Genomic DNA, 13498 nt, shown 5'->3' with positions numbered 1-13498 from the left:
ATCATCATCATCATCGTCCTTGTGTTTGAAGGACCCCAGTATGTCTCGCGTGAAAGAGCACCCCAGTACCGCTGCAGCACAGCCTGTAGCAATGGCAGCTGGACCTCCAGCCTCTGTGCAAGGTGAGCTGGCTCCTGGCCTCCCTCCCACCGTCGCACGCCTGCCCCGCCCCCCGGCCGCCACCGTCGCACGCCTGCCCTGCCCCCCTGCCACCACCATCGCACGCCTGCCCCGCCCCCCTGCCACCACCATCGCACGCCTGCCCCGCCCCCCTGCCACCACCATCGCACGCCTGCCCCGCCCCCCTGCCGCCACCATCGCACGCCTGCCCCGCCCCCCTGCCGCCACCTTCGCACGCCTGCCCCGCCCCCCTGCCGCCACCGCCCCGCCCCCCTGCCGCCACCGTCGCACACCTGCCCCGCCCCTATCTCCTCCCCGGTTGTTCTCTTCTGCACTCGTGTTTCACTGATTCTGAACTTTTCTTTCTCTCATACAAGATTAAACCACCTAACTCTAGTGAATCCAATTACATTTGTGACTGCAAAAAAAATTAATCTCTGAGCATCAGGGGGTACTCTGTTTTTCAGGGAAATGATCAGCAATCAGGAAACACTGTATAGTCCGTGTTCTGATTTCCTGTATTTGATTTCTCTTTGGATAGAAATCTAGTTAAGAACAGCCACTTAACATGAAGCGTTGCCACACATAAACAATCATAAACATACGATTCACCTTTCCTCCAACAAAGAAGTAATCGCCACGCTCTGCTCGGTCTCCCTCACAGTGTCTCCACATCCTCTTCCTGGAGTCCCAGCATCCTCTGCTGCCCTGCTGCCCATCTCCATGACGACGGCACATCCTCAACCGGTCATGCCAGGCTCCGCCCATGCCTTCCAGGTGCATGACGAAAGGAGGACAAATGTGACCTTTTTGCTGTAGAAGGATGACTCTTCCACCCTTATCATCTCGTGTTCCGTCTTTTTTCCTGCAGTCATACCCCTATGCCCAGTCGTCTGTGAGCCCCTCCCAGCTGCAGGCTGTGTACCCAGCTCAGACTGTGCCCTATCAAGGTAGGACACTTGGCACGCTGCACCCCTGCACAGACCATGTAGAAGGTCCTGCATTCTGAAAAAAAAACAAGTGCCCAGACCAGTTATTCCAAATACACACATAGCGGTAATATAGCTGCACAATTTATATACACTTTAGATATGATACAGGTGAGAACAATAATAATAACACGTGAAAATGTACTCAGACATCCTTGTGCTTTATCATTCATTTACATGGGTCCACCTTGCATACCTGAACAAACGTTTGTAAGGCCTGCAGCAATTAGAAAGGCGAAAGGGAATAGATCAGAAGGGCTACAATAGAAGAGACTCATAGGTGACCTTTAGCGGCGGCGTCTCTGCAGCCCCTGGTGACATCACTTCCTTCCTGATGACTGAGGCCCGGCAGTACAACACCGAAATCCGTCTGGCCGTGGGGAAGGTGGCGGACAAGGTGGACCAGCTGGCATCTAAGGTCAGTGTTGGGTCGTGCACTTCTTAATCCTGTGCTTGGGGTTGGCGGGGGGGGATGGGGTTTTGTCAGTACCTTTCTACCAAGATGGGCACCTGTTTGACCTTTGACCTTTGACCCTCGTCGCCCGGCAGGTGGATGACATGCAGAAGCAGGGGGGCGTGTCCCTTGGGCTCTCGTCTATGTCCATGGAAACTGCCATGATCATGCACAACATCCAGAGGATCATCCAGGTGAGCTCCCTCGTGATATCAGTGTGCCAGTTAAAAGCATCTGCTTAACACACCCTTAGAGACTTTTTGAAAGCAGTTTCCACTCTGTTACAAAGCTGCAGTGAGCTCTCTGCATCGTGAATCAGTCTCAGTTATAGCTTTTGCCTTCTCTTCTGGCCAATCACCCTACCTCGTTTAGTTCCTAGTCGCTCAGTGTCCTAACAATCATACTGTCCCTTTGATAAAGGGTCCCACTGGCTCCGTGTCAGTCAAATGGCTGGTGGGTTGGGTCTCCTGCTCCTGCCCTCTCTGAGCCCAGACCTTTCTCCCTCCCTCTCTCCCGGTGTCCCCTGCAGGAGAACGAGTGTCTGAAAAAAGAGGTGTTTGAGAAGAGTGCCCGCATCGAAGAGCAGAACCGGAAAATCGGGGAGCTCCTCAACCAAAACCAGAGGTCAGACAGACATGCTGACATGGCTGCACAGTGTCATCAGCGCTTGCCTCTTCAAGCAGTTACACATGCACTTTGTCTCTACACAAGATCACTTTATTGGCCATATACAACTTCTTGTACTGCGAACCTGTCTTTTCACACACCCCAGCTTGCTCTCCATGAGACACACAGGCAGGGAGAGAGAAGCTTGAAGTCAGAGCGCAGGGTCAGCCATTTATACGGCGCCCCTGGAGCAGTTGGGGTTAAAGGCCTTGCTCAGGGGCCCAACGGAGTAGGATTCCTCTGCCGGCCGCAGGATACGAAACTGCAACCTTCCAGCCACAAGCGCAGATCCTGAGCCACAGGGCCACCGCGGTGCCACCTACATGGTGTACTCTGGTATTTACTGATTCCTCGGTAGGGCTGTACTTGTTCCTGCATGTTCTCGCCATCTCTAGTCCCACCATGCCCTTCTGCAGGCCTTGTTGGCGTTTGCCTGCTGTCCTCTCAGTGTAACCTCTATCCTGTTGGCCCCACGCAACTCCCTGGCCTCTCTCTCGCTCTCTCTCTCGCTCACAGGTACGTGGAGCAGAGTAACCTGCTGATGGAGCAGAGGAACGACTCTCTGAAAAACACCAGCGAGCAGAACCAGGCCCGGGTGCTCCAGGCCGAGCAGGACAAGGTACCAGTGCCGGATCCCGCACAGACTCACAGCACTCATAAGGCAGAGATTCCCGTTGAATGAGGGCTGCGTTCAGTCTTAAAGATGGGAATGGAGTTAAGCATTGAGATCATCTTTGGCGATTTTGTTTCTAGTGGTCTGGGTAAGGTTTTGGATTGAATTAGGGGAATTCTTAGAATTGGTGGTGAGTTTAAAGATTGGGCTTAATATTAAGAGAACATTTGGTATTCGGCTGTTTTTTATAATTAAGCTTGGGTGAAGGGTCAGGATAAGCTCCGAGATGGGATTTGACTTATAGGTTAGCACTGAAACGCATGAGTTGTTGCTTTTTGTCTCTGGAGACACAGGGCTTCCTGTAATGACTTCTTTGCTCTCGTGATCCGTGAAGTTGATAACCCCTGCTGTTCCTCTGGGCTCTGGTGATGATTAACCAGCCTGTTTGATTGCTCTGTGGGCTTCTATTACTGTCTGCTCTTTCTTCCCAGCATGCACTGCCACAGGAGCTTGGCTGGGACCAGGTGAGCCTCCTTTGCTTCCTTTCCTCCCCTCTCCTCCTCTCATGCCCCCTCAGTCTCACTTGCTCGCACTTCACCATGCTTCTGCTTCCTCATTCATTTCCTCTTCCTGCCTTTGATTACATTGTGCAGTGCCTTGTCCCCCTGCGTGTGGTTTGGAGTTTCTCAGTCTGCCCCGCCAGCTCTCTGCCCATCTCCCTGCCAACGGCGCAAAGGGGTGTCAGCTTCTCTCTCCCTCTCCTAGGTGCGGGTGACGGAGGAGCTGTCAGCCGCCACGGCGCGGGTGTCCCAGCTGCAGCTGGAGGTGACCTCCCACCAGCAGAGGGATATGGAGCTACGCAGCCAGCTGAGCGCCGCCCTGCAGGATGCAGAGAAGTACAGCGCCCAGATCAGCACACTGCAGGCACAGCTGGCAGGTACGGCGGAGTCCAGTGCCTCCATTCAGAGCCCATCGTACCTAGTCTTACCCCACTGCAGGGTTAAATTAGCCATTTAATTCGTAGGGAATTCCCAAAGCGGTGATCTTGCAGTGCGGTCAACAAAAGCATGACGACCACAGTCACTTCAATTTGTCACCATTCTCAAACTGTTTCTGTGAGCTGTGCTCTGGCTTTATAAGATAAGAAAGAGATCACTTTATTAGCCACTTTATTGCTCTCCATGAGACACACAGACATGGAGAGAAGCTGGGGGTCAGAGCGCAGGGTCGGCCATTTATATGGCCCCCCTGGAGCAGCTGGGGTTAAGGGCCTTGCTCAGGGGCCCAACGGAGTAGGATTCCTCTGCCGGCCACGGGATACGAACCGGCAACCTCCCAGCCACAGGTGCAGATCCTGAGCCACAGGGCCACTGCACCGCCACCTACGTGGTGTACTCTGGTAATTTACTGATTCCTAGGTAGGGCTGTACTTGTGGTGCCGATGACTGAGATACTTGTTCCTGCATGTTCTCGCCATCTCTAGTGCCACCATGCCCTTCTGCAGGCCTTGTTGGCGTTTGCCTGCTGTCCTCTCAGTGTAACCTGTATCCTGTTGGCCCCACGCAGCCCCCTGGCTTGTTAACGTGTCAGCTCGTCTAAAATCCTTTTCCCCGAGCTTTTGTGCTCCGGTGTCAGGAGCTGCATCCCTGTTAAACAGACGGGCCAGCATCGCTCAATGTGACCTGGTAGTACGCAGAAGCCTTGTTAGCGCCATCGCTGGTTTAGCGCTGAACGTCCTCGGGAGGGCGGCAGACGGCCAGGGCAGTGACCACGAGCTCTCGCATTGTCCCCCCCCCCCCCCCCGCAGAGCTGGGGGAGACGAGCGCGCGCGCTCAGGGGCAGTACCGCGCGGAGAAACAGCGCCGCAAGGAGCTGGAGGTCCGAGCCGCCAACCAGGAGGAGGAGCTGCAGGACCTGCGGGCCGAGAAAGAGGGGCTGGACAGGGTGAGCTGGCTGTCTCGCAGACGTTTGTGTTTCTACACAGTGAACGCTTTCGTCCAAAGCTGCTGAACTGGGGTGTATTTACAGGTTGGTTGAAGGTACTTGCTTAAGGGTACCCCAGCGTTGTCTTACATTGCATTCGAACCCACAACCGGTTACGAGTCCAGAACCCTAACCACTGCTCCACACTGCTGTCCTGCAGGACCCTCTGTCCTCCACACCCCTGTCACTACAGGGGTGATTACCTCTCATTAACTCACGTCCTCCAGTCCTTCAATTATCTCTGATCGGCTGGATTGAATCCCAACACAGGGTGAATTCAGAGCCCAATAAACCAGTATGGGTACTTTAGGATTTGTGAGAAGATTGTATTCAGTTTATTTTTGCAAAATTCTGTTTTGCATGCCCTGATTTATGCAAGGTATGATAAGCATCCTGTAGACCTCTTTTGAATTAACATTGAAATGTGACCTAGAAAGACAAGTGAAAAAGCCGTAGAAGTCCTTAGAAAGTTGAGAACAGGATTCATATCTTTGTACAACAGGAGGTGGTAATAATTCCTTACCCTTTTCTGGACACCCCACTCAAAGTGCTTTACAGGTAATGGGGAATCCCACTACCGCCACCAATGTGTAGCCCCACCTGGATGATGCGCCAGTCCGCTCCCCACACACCAGCTCTCAGTGGGGAGGAGAGCAGAGGGATGAAGCCAGTTCAGAGATGGGGATGATTAGGCCATGATTGGTAAAGGCCAGGGAAAAATTTGGGCAGGATGCCGGGGTAACACCCCCACTCTTTTTTTAGAAACTCCCTGGGATTTTTAATGAGCAAGTCAGGACCTTGGTTTTACATCTCATCTGAAGGACAGTGCCTTTTTACAGTATAGCATCCCCATCACTACACTGGGGCATTAGGACTCGCACAGACCGCAGGGTGAGAGCGCCCCCTACTGGCCCCACTAACACCTCTTCCAGCAGCAACCCTAGATTTCCCAGGAGGTCTCCCATCCGGGTACTGGCCAGGGTGATATTGCTGCTGGCGGAGGAGGTGGGAGCGTGGAACGAGTTCCACAGCCCCGTCGTAGAAGCCGACACTCTGCGGCTTCTTTCAAGAAACCCCGGGATGAGATCCTGGGATGAGGATTCCGAACTTCCAGACCGTAGATCAGGAGGGCTGAACGCCTCCTCTCCGTTTGTTACCGCCCTGAGGCCTGGAGTGTTGCTCCCAGGCCAGGGTCTCTGCCCGCGTGCTCGTGGCCCCAGTGTGGGAGGGCTGACCGCGTGTCCCCCCGCCCCCAGGCGCTGGCGGACAGGAAGAGGAAGTGGGCGGAGGAGAGGCAGCGGCAGGAGGAAGAGCTGGAGGAGGGGCGGCGCTCCAGCCAGCAGGAGCTGGACCACCTGCGGGCCCAGCTGAGACGGGCCAGAACCAGCACCGACCAGGCCACTGCGGCGCAGGTACAGCTCTGCAGGGGGAGGGAGGGAGGGAGAGACAAGGGGGAATACAGAGAGAAAGGACATTTGGGGAGGGAAGTATAGTGATCTCTGCTGTTTCCATAACAAATTGGTAAACGGGGGGAATGATGCCTGGATAACGCGAAACTCGCGTTGGCTTGTACGCGATTTCATCCCCGTCAGGTTTACGTCTTGCGTCGCGGAGTAACGGGGCGGTCTGCGGAGGATTACACGGGATGCTCGGTGGTCCCAGGGGCTGTGGTTTGGAAGTGCTCCTCAATTTTTTGCGCCATTTTCTCAAAGGTGTCTGCGCTGCCGGAAATATGACTGGACAAGGTGACAGGAATGTGTCTAAGAAGCGTCAGGTGGTGAACATCACTTCCTAAATTTACTGTAGTATTTCTTTATGATGAATTGAACATGTATCTAAACTGAGCTAACATTTTGATTGGGATAATGATTAAATTTGGTGGAGCTCGGGTTAGGCACGCGGTTAGGTCTGGAGCGGTCTTTCCCATAAGCCCCGTTGTTTTTATGGCGCGGCTTTTTGCGTAACGCGAGGTTTAACAGGAACGCGTCTGTCGCGTTATAGCAGAGGCGCCTGTATAGCCTAGAGGGGATAGGGAGTGCAGCCCGCAGAGAGGGAGAGAGGGTGCCTCCTGTACAGTGTAAAGACAGGAGGGTAGAACCAATGGAAGTGGGGGGGGCAGCTGGCGTACAGAGAGGGGTACAGCACCAAGCAGGAGCAGCCCAGAGGCTCACCAGGCCAGCCCCCCCAGCGCAGGTGGGAAGCAGTCCCTGCACAGCTCGGCAAGGACTTGCACCAGGAACTAACAGGGCGCCTGCCTGTGTCTAGATGGCCCAGCTGCAGACGGACCTGGAGGCGGAGTGGCAGGCCAGGTGCGATCGCCAGCTGGCCGCGGCCAGGGAGCAGCACGGGCGCCAGCTGGCGGAGCTGACGGAGCAGAGGGACGGCCTGGAACAGAAACTGGCCCAGCTGCAGGACAAGGTGAGCGGCCGCGGGCGGGCAGGCGGACTTGTCCGCTAGCGCCCCAGGGGCGGAATGATGATTTTATTCGTACCGGTACCAAAACGATACGCAGAAATGCAACAGTCCGAAGGGCTGAATGGATTGAAGCGCATGTTTGAAACCCGAGTTACAATCCTGTTGCCCTAGCTGTCGGCACTCAAGCAGGCCCGAGACTCAGGGGAGCAGCAGTTGCTGAAGCAGGAGGAGACGGGGGAGGAGCTGCAGGCATTGAGAGATGAGGTAGGGCGCGCCCACTGTCTCCAGGGGGAGGGGCAGGGGACCGCTTAGACCTGGGTCTAACACTTCCTGTCCGACCCCCTCTCTCTCCTCTCTCTCCCAGTACTCCAGCTTGCAGGAGAGCACCGTGGCCATGAGGCAGCGCCTGGAGGCCCGTGTGGCCAGCCTGGAGAGGAAGCTGGTGGAACAGACCCAGCTGGACACCGCTGGGGAGGTGAGGGGACCGGACGGGCCTGTGTTACTCTTGGCCTTGGCGAATTCACTCAGTCGCGGTTCAGTCTGGCCGAGTCTGGGGTCTTGACGAAAGAAGCTGGATGAAACGGAGCCAAAGGCTCTAATTTAAAGGAAATATTGAATTGAATTAACCTGTATTGCCCCTCAAGAGCTCCTAAACATAACGTCTCAAACAATAATACAGAACAACAGTACAAGTTAGTCTTAACCGCAACTTTTAAATTTGCTGCACAATAGACTAGGATCGTGAGACAAATCTAGTGAGTGGATGGGCTTCTCCCTGCTCCCTGCCTCCACATTTCTGCATGGTCCTATTGTAATACTGTAATGAACGCTGCAGGCTCTGTGTCAGCAGTGTGGGGACGACGGGCTGCAGATGACGTTGTCAGACAGCCCGGACGGTAGCTTCGTTGCCTGTTTTCATTACAGCGGGGTGTGCTAATCTCGGAGGCAGAGAGAGAAACAGAAATGTGCATTATTATTTTTCACTGATTACTACACGTTTATGATTACTGTTGTGTCTTTTAGCCGATGAATGTTATTTCAATTAACTTAAAGCCAGTAAATTAGTACTTTAGCATTTATCTCTCGTTGTCATACAAGGGAGGGTTACTTATGTCTTTTAACTGACAGTGCTTTACAGGTAATGGGGAATCCCACTACCACCACCAATGTGCAGCCTCACCCGTTACATGTATAGTTAAATATACATGCTGCAGCATGTATATGTAACCATACATGAAACATTCTGCCGTACATTATGCGACGGCTTTGGGGTGGACTTGGTCACGTGTGAAGTTGGCAGTTTGCGACGGTCTGTGCACTGACCCATCGCGAATGTCAAGACCTTACTGTCCCATCACACACAGAATGACACACAGGTTGTACAGAGCACACAGTTGCACACAGGACATACCGAGGGCATCCGAGCTGGGCGGTCCCTCGTTTAAAAAAACCAGGAAGGGCTCAACAGAGCAAGTTGAGCTCTATGACCTAGACTTTGCAGCTGGAAGCCTGGTTCGTGTGGCTAGGCCGATGCGAGTGGGATTCCCAAGGTGGCAGCACAGCTGGTTAAGGACGAGACCGACGCTGTGATCTAGTGAAAGCCTGACCCCGACGCTCTGTGTACAGGTGAAGAGGGTGATGAATGGGGTGTTCCAGTCACTGCGGGGCCAGTTCGACCTGCAGGAAACGTACACAGGAGGCGCTGTTCTGGGGGTTCTGGTCAACACCATCAAGGTAGGCCTGCCCAGCACCTCCTAGACCCCACCCCTCCCCTCTCCCCCTCTTTTCGCAGGTTAGGGTGATGAAGAAAGGGACACGTATTAAGAGGCACACTTGCTGCTGACTTCTGAGCTCATTTACAGGGGAACTGCAGTCCCAATTTCTCAGACCAGTTATTGAGTCTCGGTAACAAACTAAAATCATTGACGTTATAGAGAAATGTTACGAATTTGAGCACAAATAAGCACAAAACTGCTATGAAAGTACTGCAAATCGCCATGTTGTTGCAAACTCACAGTTGAGTTCACACGAATTGCAACATGATGCGGCCCTTCCTGCTCACTAGTCACTGTGATGACTTATATACTGTGATGCACAATCAAATAAGTACAGGTTTGTGCAGCAGACATTTTACTGTTCCAACGTGATCCAGAGTGAACAAGTAGCACTGTATTTGTCAGCAAAACCGTCTCGAAACCGAGAGCAACATTTCTATTGGATTAAAAGAGGATACGGTACGTTCACAAACCTGCTCGTTCACAATAATAAGGCCGCGTCACATCACCAGAAGTTTTGTTGCCTCGTTCTGAATCGCAGAATATGGCGCTGGGCAGACCTGGAAGGTTGGTCTTTTAGGTGATGTACACATTAACTTGGAAAACCTCCAATTTACATTTTACTCTTAATGCGGTTTGAAACGCACTTAACAATGCTGATTCTTTCAAACCCAGAAATAAAAAAATCAAATATAAATAAATATAAAACGTATATTATAAATAATGTATATAAAAATAGAAAAGCGCTGCAGTTCCCCTGTCCTGTGTTTAGTCCTGTCCTTGCAGGATGTGCACTATTCATGTGCAGCCAGTATATCGTGAATGGAAAAAGTGCTTTTAAAAAAAAAAATCCCTCTTGGAATCATCTTGTATTTGTAAATAAACTCTTTTCAACGTAGCCTTCCTGCTTTTGCCGTTTGCGAGGAGAGTTGTGATCCGATTTTTCCGTTGGCCCAGAGCGTGACCCTGCAGCTGCTGACCAAGGCTGAGGAGGCCGCATCATCAGGTAAAAGCGAGAGTGAGGGTGAGCAGGAAGAGGAAGTGCAGCCGCCCAACGAGGAGCCCGGGGAGGAAGTGCAACCGGACGAGCAGGAGCAGGAAGAGGCGGGGCCAAAACAGGAAGTGCAGGAAAGAGAAGGCGAAACGCACCACCCAGACAGGAGGCTGGAAGGGGAGAATCCCGGGCGGGAGGAGGAGGAGGTGCCGAAACAAGGAACGGCCCAGCCGGAGGAGGAGGAGGAGGAAGAAGAGGAGCTCACAGGGGGGCGGAAAGGAAAGGAGTCGGGACAGGCAATCGGCTGGCAGTCAAAGGCAGAAAATGTCACCTCGTCACAAGGGCAGGGTCTCGGGGAGGGAGCGGAGGACGAGCGGCTCGCAGAGAGCCCTCCTCCGTTGCCTGCTCCAGGCCGGGAGTCGGAAGGCGAGGCACCCGAAGCCACAGCAGATCCGGGGCAGCAGGGGGCAGTACTGCGTCCCTCCCAGGGACCCCCGACGCGGCCTGCGCCACATCCAGACCCCCTGCAGCAGGACGACGGAGAGACTGGAAGTGCCAGGTGAGGGCGGGCGAGACGAGCTCTCACTAGCGGAAGTAAATAGCTCTGCGGCTGATGGGCCGAGTGGCGCCACCTACTGGATTTGGGCCTGTACAGCGCCATTCCCGGGCTGTTTTATCGTACCTACATCCAGTATTTGCAGGGGACAGGGTTCAGAGCTATGACGTCCTTTAAAAGCTGTACAGAGGGGGGAAAAAAAGCTTTGACAAAGACCGTAACTAATATATTTATGCATGATGCGCCGTGCAATAATTAGCCTTCAGAAAGCAACCAGTGTTTACAGACGTTTACAGTAGGTTATCAAAGGCAGTATACATACATCGCACCAACCTGCATGTATAGAACAGTATTTTCATGCTCTTATACTTTTTCTCCACCCTTCTCTTTCTGAATCACTGACCTCTTCACCTCTCTCTTTCTCTCTCTCTCTCGCAGGACACGCGTGGGAGAGGCCGAGGGGGACCGGGAGGAAGACGTCCCTTTCCAAAGAAAGGCGCCAACCAACCCGCCGCCCCCGCCCCCCGAGGAAGAGGAGGACGAGCTGGTGAGGAAGGGGGTGATGGTCCCCAGGCTGTGGAGGGTAGCTGCAGGGGTTTGGGGGTGTTTGAAAGGATCATGTGTTGGACTGGAGCAGTGATCTGAAGCTGGATGGATGCTTGTAGGCTTCTCTCCTCTTGGTTTATTCAGAATATTCCAGTACAGATCAGTGGGCAGAAAGAGGCTTATTTCCTTAAAAGGAGAACTGCAGCACTATTTTTATATTTCAGGGTTAGAAGGAATTGGCATTGATGAGTGCATTTCAAACCTCAGTGAAAGTAAAATGCATGTGGTAACTTATAAAACCTCCAATTTACATCACAAAAGAGATTAAATTTCCAGATGGGCGCAGCGCCATGTTCTGCGATTCAGAACGGGGCAACAAAACTTCCGGTGAGGCGACGCGGCAACTGTGACACTGTAAACAAGCAGGCTTGCGCATACAGCTCTTTTAGAAAAGAAGCATTGCTCTCAACGTCAAGACGGTTTTGCTTATAAAAGCCGCTAACTTGTTAACTCGGGCTGCAGATCAGGTTGGAAACGTTCTGCAGTGGAATGTCTGCGCCGCAACCTGCACTTATTCGTTCGTACATCGCAGGGCAGTAGTCAGTTTGGCAACTAGTGAGCAGGAAGGGCCAGCTCACTTGGCGATTCTCGCAAACTCTTGCTCTCACCCATGGGCAAGACCAGGGGTTTTGTGACCACACGGCGATTTCCAGTGCTGTCGCCTATTTCAGGAACAGCCCGAGAAATTGGGACTGCAGTTCCCCTTTTAAATGAAGAGAATCTTTTTTTCTTTTATATAAAGCTGTCCGTAGGGAAGCCTGTTGGCGCCGCAGAGGAAAGAAAAATTGCCATTTAAACCAGATGCTTATTAAACGTGATCAATTTTGTCATTGATGGGCTTCCCTACTCTTGATTGGACGATGCAGGCAGGAAGCGGCTGCTGATTGGCCACTGTGTGTCGTGACTGGTTTTGCAGAGCCTCAAGGGTCGCCCTCCCCCAGCTCCTCTGTTCGACGACGAGGAGGACGAGGACGATGACCTCAACTGGATGAGCTGAAGGAGCAGGAAGTGACCCACGGCCCAGCGATCTGACGGGCGGCTCCGGGAACGCCTTTGCCACCCCCTGCCCTGGAATCATGCGATCCTGGCGGAAGGCGTCCGGACTGAAAATCGAACTGCTCGCCGCACACCCCCCCACAGGGGCCCTCGGCGAGGGCCGCCCTGTCGGAACACCCCGCTGGGATGAACTCGGACCACGGGTCACCTCTCCCCTTCTTGCCGGGACGGAAAAGCTGTGCGCCCGGACAGTCCGTGGAAACCGACAGGGTAACGCTGAAGACGGCCAAGAGGGTAAAACGGTTTAACCACTGTGAACAGAAATTGGTGCGGGGGGGGAGTGGGGTCGGGGGGGGGTTGAATCAAGACAAAGACGATTAGATGCAAAACAGGATCATGGGGGATGTGACTTGTACAAAGCGGACAGCCCCCAGAGCGCAGGAAGGGATTGGAGGCCTGGCTGGATACTCTCCCCGCCTGCTGGCAAATCATCCCTCCTTAGGAAAAAAAACACCCAGCGAACCGGGCAGCACTTAAAACTGTTTTAAGCCCTACGGCCAATAAATCACTTCTGTAACGAACCTGTGGTCCAGTCTGTGGCTTTTGTCTTTAAAATAACGGGGAGTTGGGGGAGGAGACTGGACTATTCAGAACGGAGGGTGTGAACTGAGAGTTGCTCGCTCGTGCTGGGGGTCAACTTGTCGGGAGTTCGGGGTGAGGGGCAGCCCCGATTTATCTCGCTTCTCCACCAGCCCGGATCTTCAGATTCGAGACGCCGGGGGGACGGCTACGTCCCCCCGCAGGGGAAGCGGCGTCTTTCAAGACGGAGGATTCACATACCCGAGAGGTACTCAACTCTCTGACGATACGAACGGCAGCATCAGCTCAACCCAGTTTGAAATGAGCTCCGTTTCGGGGGGTGTCCGATATCCCCCTCTGGACTTTATTGATCCCGAAGGGAAACTGATGTGTCACAGCAGTCCAGCCCAAGACGAGCAAAAAAAAAACAGACATCAGAATAGACGAAAAATTAAAATCTGTACTGTAATACAAAATAAATCTAAAATAAACACAAATAAATACATAGGAGCGTGACAAAGTGACTCTGTGGGTCTAGTCTGCTCCTTTTTGTTCTTGGCCGGATTTCCAACCATCTTTCACCTGCCCCCCAGCCCTCCGGTTAGGGTTAGGACGAAATCGGTGCCCAGAAATGGGCTTCGGGAGGTATGAAGGTAGAATGAAGTCAGACAAAAGTTCCTGCTTTTTTGATCTTTCATTGGGATCATTTCATGAACTCGCGTGCCATTCAGTTAGACCAGCGATTTCCAAAC

The 13498-nt window shown here is 53.1% G+C and overlaps 1 protein-coding gene across 3 annotated transcripts in view; it reads left to right on the top strand.

Annotated features, from left to right (window-relative positions):
* Window positions 1-12748, top strand: part of fkbp15b (FKBP prolyl isomerase family member 15b) — a 28618-nt gene extending 15870 nt beyond the window's left edge. For 2 of the 3 annotated variants that reach the window (XM_069183270.1, XM_069183271.1), the window contains exons 13-30: window positions 32-122; window positions 785-897; window positions 992-1070; window positions 1418-1527; window positions 1659-1757; window positions 2093-2187; window positions 2746-2848; window positions 3334-3366; window positions 3608-3779; window positions 4650-4786; window positions 6082-6237; window positions 7091-7243; window positions 7412-7504; window positions 7605-7715; window positions 8867-8974; window positions 9973-10568; window positions 11004-11112; window positions 12088-12748. In XM_069183270.1, the coding sequence (XP_069039371.1) occupies window positions 32-122; window positions 785-897; window positions 992-1070; window positions 1418-1527; window positions 1659-1757; window positions 2093-2187; window positions 2746-2848; window positions 3334-3366; window positions 3608-3779; window positions 4650-4786; window positions 6082-6237; window positions 7091-7243; window positions 7412-7504; window positions 7605-7715; window positions 8867-8974; window positions 9973-10568; window positions 11004-11112; window positions 12088-12168 (2439 nt within the window). In that variant the 3' untranslated portion in view covers window positions 12169-12748. The remainder of the gene's footprint in view (window positions 1-31; window positions 123-784; window positions 898-991; window positions 1071-1417; window positions 1528-1658; window positions 1758-2092; window positions 2188-2745; window positions 2849-3333; window positions 3367-3607; window positions 3780-4649; window positions 4787-6081; window positions 6238-7090; window positions 7244-7411; window positions 7505-7604; window positions 7716-8866; window positions 8975-9972; window positions 10569-11003; window positions 11113-12087) is intronic. The other variant, XM_069183272.1, reaches the window with a different exon arrangement.
* The last annotated feature ends 750 nt before the right edge of the window (window positions 12749-13498 follow it).

The sequence above is a fragment of the Lepisosteus oculatus genome, chromosome 24, assembly GCF_040954835.1.
Source record: "Lepisosteus oculatus isolate fLepOcu1 chromosome 24, fLepOcu1.hap2, whole genome shotgun sequence".
Classification (NCBI taxonomy): Eukaryota; Metazoa; Chordata; class Actinopteri; order Semionotiformes; family Lepisosteidae; genus Lepisosteus; species Lepisosteus oculatus.
The sequence above is the reverse complement of the archived record's forward strand: the minus strand, read 5'-3'. Positions and strand labels throughout refer to the sequence as shown.